At 43.5% G+C, this 9,920-nt stretch overlaps 1 protein-coding gene across 1 annotated transcript; it reads right to left on the bottom strand.

The window, feature by feature from the left end:
- Positions 1-4,473: 4,473 nt before the first annotated feature.
- On the bottom strand, positions 4,474-8,501 carry MRPL53 (mitochondrial ribosomal protein L53). Its single transcript, XM_063170889.1, has 3 exons — positions 8,377-8,501; positions 6,519-6,631; positions 4,474-4,891 (listed from the first exon to the last, which is right to left on the bottom strand). Exons 1-3 carry the CDS (start codon positions 8,463-8,465, stop codon positions 4,764-4,766), a joined length of 330 nt encoding a protein of 109 aa, XP_063026959.1. The 5' UTR covers positions 8,466-8,501; the 3' UTR covers positions 4,474-4,763.
- Between the last annotated feature and the right edge of the window lie 1,419 nt (positions 8,502-9,920).

Genomic DNA, 9,920 nt, shown 5'->3' with positions numbered 1-9,920 from the left:
GATTCCATCTCAAGATTTGGTATTATATATCTAGCAACCAGACCAGAGAAAATCTGTGAGGAAGTAGGAAATTATACTGCAGTTCTCTAATTTGTTCCTATGTTTCTGCCAAAAGCTTTGGGTACTGACTGCCACCTTTTCTTTCATGTGCTTGATACTGATCTAGCTGTTTGAAAGAAAGAAGTAACCACCTGATCCTTAAATTTCTCATTCCCAGTAAATACTCTGAAATTCACTTGAGCAGTGGATTTTGAAGTCAAGTCCTATAAATCTTAATCTATAAAGATACTTTTAAAACTCCATGAAAATATTTTTTTTTTCTTTTATTCATGCAAGTAACTTGAACCACTCAGATTCCCCAATAGTGAAAAGACAATTCCATGCATTCATGCAAGAACTGTGTAAGAGAGGACAAACTTGCTGGCTTTGAATGCCAACCATGTTATTTTTACAGTAAGGCTGGTCTTTGACTCCGTGTTGAAAAAGGGGGCAGGGTTCAGAGAAAGAAAAGAAAAAGAAACAGAGCAGTAGCACCTGAGTAAGGAAGGAATGTGCTGCTTTGCCTCCTACCTGTCCTCTGAACTTCCTGCAGGGATTGTCAGTCTGAATTGTGAAAATCTGTCCAGTAAGGTTTGCTCTTTCCCAGGTTTGCTCCTATTGACCAAGCATTCCCTTCACAAACATGCTTGTCCACTTTTCCAGCTATTTTGCCTTAAAAGAAACATTAATTCGTATGGAAACAAGTCAAACTCATCTCTTCCAGTGAAGCACAATGCAAAGATCTCCTTTGATGTGCTATTAACCTCTGATATTAACACTGCCAGTAGGTAGGAGACTGCTTAAAGTCAAACAAAATATCTAGGCTTGCCTTAATTCTGCTTTCAAGTGCCACTTTGGAACTTCAGGAGTCATGATCAAAACAGGTCAGCAGCTCCTTTCCCTTCACACCCCTAACATCTGTCCCTAGCTGCATCCTTAGTTTTGTAAAATCCTGAGAAAACCAGCTCAGTGCAAAGACCATTTTTTGTTAAGTTAATCAGAAGCCAAATACCACCTCTAGCTGTTCATGCTGCTCCATCCCAACAGTTACCAGCTTACAGAGCAAGGCTGAGCAGGAAGCAGAGAACATGGAGTGGTCTACCAGCAGCAGAGTACCTTGGCTGCTTGAAGCCTCTCCATGCTCTTAGCAGACAACAAAAAGGGCTCAGAGGAGTGACTCAGACCTTCCAAGGGGAAAAGGGGAGCCTGGATGAGATCAAACAATACCAGTGAGGAAAAAGACTATTAGGCCAGGAGATGGAGAAGGCAGAGAAGTGCATGGAGAAGAGGCATCACTGATAGGCAATATGTTGGTCTCAATGGGACTCCAAGCCACTCAGTGGAAAGGCAGGGCCTGCATCCAGGGAAACTGGTTGCACATGGAGTTTGAGGTGGGCAGTGAGCCAGCAATTCTTAAAACTGTAAGGAGTGTATACATGTGTAGGAGATACATTTGAGAACAAGCATCTTGAGAACTGTTGAACACAGTCCCAGGATATTCCACTTTTGAAGGGTTTTTCTGGCTTCTTTATACCACATAAACTCCTTGGTCATTTAAAATTCAAACAAGCAGAGGTGAAGAACTTGCAATGTTCTCTAACACTGCGGCTCCTAGTTGAAATCTTTAATAAAAATACCATTATCTTTTTCTAAAACCAGTGCTGCAGATACTTAAAAAGGGAATACTTCAGAAAGGTTGTGTTATCTGAATGGCATATTCATCCATTTCAAGACTATTTTCCCTATGCATTGATAAGAACATCTAAAAAATGGGTATTTGTACAATGAAAATATCTAAGATTATTCCAATAATTGCTAAATCTCCAGGCATTAGAGATTTAGCCATTTTCATGTCATCACCTGCTATCAGACATCCTATGTGGCCATGCTATTTGCATGTAGGCAATCCTAGTTTTTTAGGGTCTGTTCCAGTTCCTTTTATAGTCGGTCAAGCACCCACATTTTTGGTGGGATACAATAATCAAGATTAGCGGGCTAAAAAATAACAACATGCAAAGTCAGTGCTCACCCAGACACGCTTTGTTGTGCTTGAGTGACCTTAATACCCTGTACATCCCCAGTGCTGGCCTGTGCATGTCAGGAGCTGTCAGAGCTTTGTTCCAGGCAATCAGCAGCAGGAGCTGGGAGTGCAGCAGCAGCTTGCAGCAAAGCTATCTAAATGCTCAGGGAAGAAAGTCATTACAGATTATCTTTAACGTACTTGAAAAATAAATTCCTACCTTTATCTCCACGATACAGGGAGAGAAATTTTCTACATATTAGCATAATAATCATCAGAGGAGTGCCTTCTTGCTCATCTTGCTTGTTTATATCACTCCAGTATCTTGTAGTCTCGAGTATGCACATTTTTAGCTTGATTTTTCTATCCTGTAGGTTTTGCTTTACACGTTGCATATTAAAAACCCAGTCATTACTTCCTTTTCATGCACAGAAGGTATCAGAGCTTTCTCACTGCAAACTGCAGCTCCCAGCACCCACAGCAAAAGCAGCACCAGCCTACACCTCATCCCCTGAATTGCTGGTGATCCCTCAAAAGCAGCACCAGCCTACACCTCATCCCCTGAATTGTCAGTGATCTCTCAATGGCAACGTGGCAGGCCTTTGGCCTAACCTAAGCAGGAAGGTTGGGGATGTGTGGATTAAAAGGTGTGTGTTTTTACAGAGCAATCCATGCTAGTAAAATAAAAAAATAAACTGCCTTTCTTCGACAACAGAAGGGATTCATTTTGATGATAAAAATCTAGCTAGGGTCTTCATTTTTCCCTTTTTCTATTCATAAATATAAGCCCCAATCTTGGGCCAAAATAAATACTATAGAAACTTAGTTATTATTAATAATTAATTATTAATTACTGTACTTCTGTTTGACTTTTTGAACACTTATAGATGGCTATTTAAGATGGATATAGGCAATTCAAATTAAAACGTAAGTTTTGTACACTAATGTACAGACTGTCAAAGAAAGAAAAAAACCTTCAAGAATCATTGATGTGTTACAGTAAGAAGGCTTTTGTGCATATGAATACACGATTAACCAGAGGAACAATAATTGTGCAGAGGTCTTCCACTTGAACAATTCTCACTTTTCCTGCAAAGCTTTTTCAGATAAAGTCATGGTATTTGATATTATTCTAAACTGTGGGAAAAACAAAACAAAATAAAACAACAAAACAATCTCTCCTTGAACATTCTTTTTTCAATTTGGTCATCTTCTGTGGTACTCCTCTAGCTTGACAGGATTTAAAATCCTCTCTGTTCCAAGTGCTCTCATAAACCCTCTGCTGTAATGGAGCTCAGTAGCAGGTTTAGCAGCTCAGCACTCTGAAGAGCTGGTGGCCTAATAAAGGGTTCCAGTGCACAGAAGGTATTTATCCCAGACAAATTTGTTCACATCTCCTGTTCCCATGTCCCAATTTCATTGAATCATCTTATCTCACACTCTTCTGTTTATTGCAAACACATGGGAAACACCCAATGTCTTTAGCACAGCTCTCCTTCTCCAACACAAGACATCACCTTGACTTCAACATTCTAATGAAGAACTTGCAAATAATTACCTTGACAGTGCTATTTAGAACCACCTTGCTTTCAGAATGGACTGTGTCCATTTAATAATCTTGGCAAAAGTAAAGTGAAACTAGTTTCAGATTTGTGTGCTAAATCTGCTGCCAACTTTGGAAATACATGTACTAGTTTTAGAGAAATCAGGCATCTGATTATAAAAAGTTAGAAGTAAAGCCTCTCAAGAGTACCACACCTGCAATTCTCAAAACTGGAACTACATTTTTATTATGAACAAAACTGATGCACATGAAACACATGAGGAGCTGACACCTTCACCTGCACAGCCTGAGGAGAGATCGACCCTTCCAAACCCACAGATGAGGGTTTGCAACACAGATGGGACACCTAAGCAGTTACTTTAATAAATAATAGGGTTGGACATGGGACTATAAACACCAAATAAAGCTCTGCCTTTGATCTTTCCAAAATAGTTAATGAAATATCCCAAGAGTTACAAAACCACTACAAAACTGAACTTCAAAGATAGCCCTTTTCTCCAATTACCAAAAACACTAACTTGAGCTAAACTTAGTTACTTTTATGCAGGATGAGTAACTCTACTGTGTGTTGACAGACCCATAACCTTGTTACTTTAATAGCTGAGCTAAATTTACATTTAGCAAATTTCCCACTTCCTTCAAAAAAAGAGGAAGAAAATGGTAGGGACTTAGCAACAGATGTATTATAAACAAAGTAGTACAAAAACCACTCTATATTTTCAGTCCCTCAGCTAAGTCAGTAAGTTCTCTTCAAATGTAATAAATAGCCTTCAAACAATAATAATAACCACTCTAAAAATGTTCTGCCTTATAGAAATTTTGTAGGAAATAAAGTCCAAAGAGATCTGGCTTCATTGCAGTATTAATTTAATAGCTGATGTGCATTATTCACACTGAAATGCAAATACATGTGATATTAGTCCAACATGCAGCTGCTTAGAAAGATGCATTCCTGCATCTTATGCCACTCTGACCCACTGCTGCAAGATCTGTTGATCTGTATGTCCTCCTTCAAGGGAAGGCAGGGAACATTTAAAGTCTTTTGGCCATCTCTCAGATTTTGTTGCATAGGAAAAAGCCTTCTGTGCAACCTGCTGTTTCTAACACATTTCAATGCAAACACAGCTGGTTTTCCATTCTTCAGGGATTCTTCTTCTTGCTTTTCTGTTCTTCCTTCAGGTCTTTTGCATTACATCTGGAAGCCAATGCTGTTAACATTTCCCCTGCGGTCAAGTGGGCTCCCTTCATTATCAGTCGATCTCCATCAGCTGCAAATGAAGAAAACCTTGAGAAGTCACAAAGTAACAAATCCTCTGGTGTGCAGTTGTTTTATACATATAAATCCAACTACAGTTCACCTTGTCTGATTAGAAAGTGCTCCAGCTACCAAGGAACCTGACTGTGCACCACTGCCAAACATAATATGCACACAATATGCATTTAATTGTCACTTCTGCATTGCGTTATTGAAAAATCCCAAGCATTTGTCTAGGTATGCCTACAGTAAGAACACATTTGATAAGAATGGCTCATACTCTGCCCCCAAAGTCACCTCACAAAAGGCAAGTAAGGCATTGGAAGGCACAATTTCCACACATGGCTAAGCATTTTAGTAGCCTGTTGTCAGTGGTCCATTTAACATGCTTCTTCAGTCAAAACAACAAATTGGTTCACACAATCTTGTGGTTATAATGTAAAAAAATAGGAAGCACGAGGATTTCTAGAATTCTGAAAGAATTTATTTTAAAACAGGCAGGGAGCAGTAGAAGGTGAATATTACTCAAGTTAATTATTTTGCAAGATTTGCAAATAAAAAACCAACAGCCAGACCCATATAATGAAATACAATGCCTGGCATCCACATTCCAGCCTCATTTTTGCCAACTACAAGGGCTACAAACACTTCACTGGAGAAAAATCAGCTTTTAGAATATGAAGAGTTTAGAGGTGTCTTGGCATTAATGAGATAAACTGGTTTGGGTTTACACTGTGAAAAAACATAGAGCTTTACTGCTTTAGTCTTAATACATCACAAGGATGAGAAAGACAGAGGCATAGGGGAGAGACAGACAAGCAAGGTTAACACTGCAATAGTTTCTTTCCTAAGCAAAACAAAGACCATTCAACACTTTTGATATTTCCACCAATTCACTAAAAATATGGAAGTTTAAACATAAGAGGGTAGCAGAAATCAATATTAATGAAAACTTTAATGGGCTACATGGCATATTGGTCCATTACAGCACAGCAGGAAAGAAGATGCAGCCAGAGAAAAGGACAAAAGCAGATTAGAGCCATCTGTTCACAGCCTGGAATCTGGGACGCTTCCAGAACTGATGAAATCTCCACCACCAATTCCCTGCCCGCTCCCTATACCCTCAAAGGAAAGCCAGAAATTTGTTGTACATAGTTGACCTCGTTCTGCAGGTCCATCTGCACATGCAGAGCCTCACCCAGCTGAGCAGCTCCTTCAGATTACAGCTACTCAGTTGCATAAGCAACTAAAGGTATTCAACTTTCTCTTCTCAAGACTGAGATGCCTCCACCACAGGTAACATAAAAAAAAATTATGGAAAGTAAACAGATTATTATATAAAAACAGAGCTAAATTTACCTTCCTGGAACTGTGCCTGACTGCAAGGTTATAAGTACATCACTAGAGAAGTACACTCAGCTCCAGTGTTGTGAGTTGTTGGATCTAAGATCCATTAGATCTAACAACAGTAGAGACATATCAGGCTGTTAGTGATACCCTCTTTCTTTTTTCCTCTGAGCTGTTCAACATCTAGTTATGAACCAGAGCAAAAAAAAAAGGCAATTATAAAAAAAAGAATACAATAACATTGTAACAACACAAACCCAGGGGTTTTGTTTCTTTAGAAACAAGCTCCTTACCAAATGTAACATCTACAACTGGTTCAGATCCATCATGTCTCACATCAGCAGTCACTTCACAGTTTGTATTAGTAGCTTGGATTTTTTTATGGTAAATTCTTTGGAGAAATTTTCTGAAAATATATTAAAAATATATTAAGTATGTTGTAGACAGAAATTAAACATACTTCTAAAATTAATTTGCACATCTCAATATTGCTAGGCAACAACATATAAACAAAATAGGATTTGGACTTAACTTCAGACAGGTACTTCTTATAAGAGAATCACTCTTAAACTCCAAAAATCCAAATTCAGTATATATTCCTTATATACTAACACGTTAAAAAGCACACCAAAGAACTTCATAAAACTTCAGTGTATATACTTTCTGTGTTTCTCTTAGCTAGATTAGTAACAATAATAAAAAAAATTAACAGCAAAGGCATTTTCATTTTTCTTTCTGCATCATTTGCTTGCCAATGTTTTCTTGTTTGGGTTTGAGACAGCATTTATTTATATGACATCTTTGGTCTCCTGTTGATTTCTGAAATGCGTGACAGCTACTTTAAGCTGCTATTCTGGCAGTTTAAAGATATTCTAAGTTAAGCCGTGTTACTAAATTCATTTTAAAAGTAGGTGCGCCTGTAAAGTCATTGAAAAACGGCATTTTGGAATTGTTTAGAATTGTTTGCTGTCCAGAACATCGCCGGAGAGGCACAATCTCTTAAATGTCTCCAGCGATTAATTACCGGGATAGAGGAGCTGCTGTTGCCCCGCCTGCCCGTCACCAGCACAGGGAGTGGATTTGCGCCCTCGCTACAGATCAGCCGCGGCGGGGCACACACACTGCGGGGCTGGGCGCTCTGCCGGAGCTCAGGACACACTGCGGGGCACACACACTGCGGGGCTGGGCGCTCTGCCGGAGCTCGGGGCACACACACTGCGGGGCACACACAATGCGGCGCTGGGCGCTCTGCCGGAGCTCAGGACACACTGCGGGGCACACACACTGCGGGGCTGAGCGCTCTGCCGGAGCTCGGGGCACACTGCGGGGCACACACAATGCGGGGCTGGGCGCTCTGCCGGAGCTCGGGGCACACACAATGCGGGGCTGGGCGCTCTGCCGGAGCTCAGGGCACACTGCGGGGCACACACACTGCGGGGCTGGGCGCTCTGCCGGAGCTCGGGGCACACACAATGCGGGGCTGGGCGCTCTGCCGGAGCTCAGGACACACTGCGGGGCTGGGCGCTCTGCCGGAGCTCGGGGCACACACTCTGCGGGGCTGAGCGCTCTGCCGGAGCTCAGGGTACACACACTGCGGGGCTGAGCGCTCTGCCGGAGCTCAGGGCACACTGCGGGGCACACACACTGCGGGGCTGGGCGCTCTGCCGGAGCTCAGGGCACACACACTGCGGGGCTGGGCGCTCTGCCGGAGCTCAGGGTACACACACTGCGGGGCTGGGCGCTCTGCCGGAGCTCAGGGCACACTGCGGGGCACACACACTGCGGGGCTGGGCGCTCTGCCGGAGCTCAGGGCACACTGCGGGGCACACACACTGCGGGGCTGAGCGCTCTGCCGGAGCTCAGGGCACACACACTGCGGGGCTGGGCGCTCTGCCGGAGCTCGGAGCACACTGCGGGGCTGAGCGCTTTGCTGAAGCTCAGGGCACACAGCTGTGAAAGGGGTGCACGGCTTGGCACGGACCCTCGGGACAGCAGCACAGGATGGCCCCGGGTGCCATAGCCCAGCGCCAAAGCCCGCCGGGAGACGCGCGGCCCGGAAGGCCGCAGGAAGAGCGCACGGAGGGCGCCGGGGCTTCTGCAGAGAGGGAGCCCAGACAGAGCGGGCAAGGGCAGCCCCCGCAGCCCCCTCACCTGGTGCTCTCCACGTTGGGCTCGAAGGGGCAGAACCGCACCACGATACTCTTCACCGGCCGCAGCACCAGGCTCACCTTGGACGCCATCTTCTCCCCGCCCCCTACTACAGCTCCCAGCAGCCCCCGCGCAGGGGCGCTCGGCTGCGGCGGCCGCGCCGGCCCGCTCCGAGGGCAGCTGGGAACTGTAGTCCGTGCACGGCCGTGGGGGCGGAAGGCCCACAGGCGCGCTCCCTTCACCGCTGCCGGCCCCACGAGCCGCGTTTGATAACCCGAGGCGCTCGGGGCCGGGCTCCTTCCTGTGACAGAGAATCATAGACTGGTTTGGGCTGGAAGGGAGCTTAATTTTTTTCTAAATGTAGCTCCAATCGCCCTCCCTGTGCAGGGGCACCTTTCACTAGACCAGGTTGCTCAAAGTTCCCTCCAACCTGCCCTTGAACACCTCCAAGGATGAAGCATCCGCAATTTTCTCTGGAAAAACTGTTTCAGTGTGTGAAAAATGTGTATTTTATGATTGGCCTTTCGCAAATATTAAAATTAATATTATATGTGTTAGTTATGCTGCATTAATTGACTTAAGTAGTGTGTTAAATATAGTTCTAGGTTATAAAATAATGGTAAAATAGAAACTATGCTGTGTAAGATACTTTTTTTAAAGAGAGGCTCGCACTGAGATAGCAGCCACAGGACACCAAAAACTTTCAGAGACAAAGAATTTATTGCTCTCTTATCAGAAGAAATGAACTTCCTGCCTTGCTTAGTCCTGAAGACACCATCAGGATTAAGAGGAAGAAGTTGACACTGACCAGACAGAATCCTGTGTTTGAATGGGAGTTATGCATCACATATGAGATGTATGAATATGCAACAGGCTTTTAAGGGTTAATCCTCTGTTAACCTGTGTCCTTTTTTGGGCTTATGCTGCGCAGAAAGAGGTACCTGGACTGTCTGTAACTCTTTGTTTTTTAGTGTCTTGTATTGTCCTAAATCCTAATTGTCCAGATTTTTATTACTCTAATTATGTTACTATTTTTATAACCATTTTATTACTATTAAACTTTTAAAATTCTAAAAACAAGTGATTGGTGTTTTTCACACAGTGTTTCACCATCCTCAGAGCAAATCATTTATTCCTAATAACCTAATCTAAACTTACTCTCTGCCGGTTTGAAGCCGTTCCCCTTGTCCTCTCATGACATGCTCTTGTAAAAAGTCCTTCTTCAGTTTTCTTGTAGGCTCCCTTTGGTGCTGGAAGGGAACAGCAAGGTCTCCCCCAGAGACTTATTTCCTCCAGAATGAAAAGCCATGACCCTCTCAGGCTTTCCTTGTAGGAGGGGAGCTCCGTCCCTCTGATCATGTTCATGGTCCTTCTCTGCACCTGCTCCAACAGGTCGATGTACTCCAACAGGTCCTTCGTGTGCTGAGCACCCCAGAGCTGGGGGCAGCACTCCAGGTGGGTTTTCACAAGAGTGGAGTAGAGAGGGAAGGAAGATAAGGATCAGCTAAAGATAAATTGGATCAGCTAAGATAAATTAGAGGCAATAT

This window comes from Melospiza melodia, chromosome 1, assembly GCF_035770615.1.
Source record: "Melospiza melodia melodia isolate bMelMel2 chromosome 1, bMelMel2.pri, whole genome shotgun sequence".
Taxonomy (NCBI): Eukaryota; Metazoa; Chordata; class Aves; order Passeriformes; family Passerellidae; genus Melospiza; species Melospiza melodia.
The sequence above is the reverse complement of the archived record's forward strand: the minus strand, read 5'-3'. Positions and strand labels throughout refer to the sequence as shown.

Bases quoted from the DNA above. Each gene is read 5' to 3' on its own strand.
- MRPL53 (XM_063170889.1), bottom strand. From the start codon at position 8,465: ATGGCGTCCAAGGTGAGCCTGGTGCTGCGGCCGGTGAAGAGTATCGTG. The intron at 6,632-8,376 runs GTGAGGGGGCTG...ATATATTTTCAG, and splicing joins CCCAACGTGGAGAGCACCAG to AAAATTTCTCCAAAGAATTT. The intron at 4,892-6,518 runs GTAAGGAGCTTG...CTTCATTTGCAG, and splicing joins AGTTGTAGATGTTACATTTG to CTGATGGAGATCGACTGATA.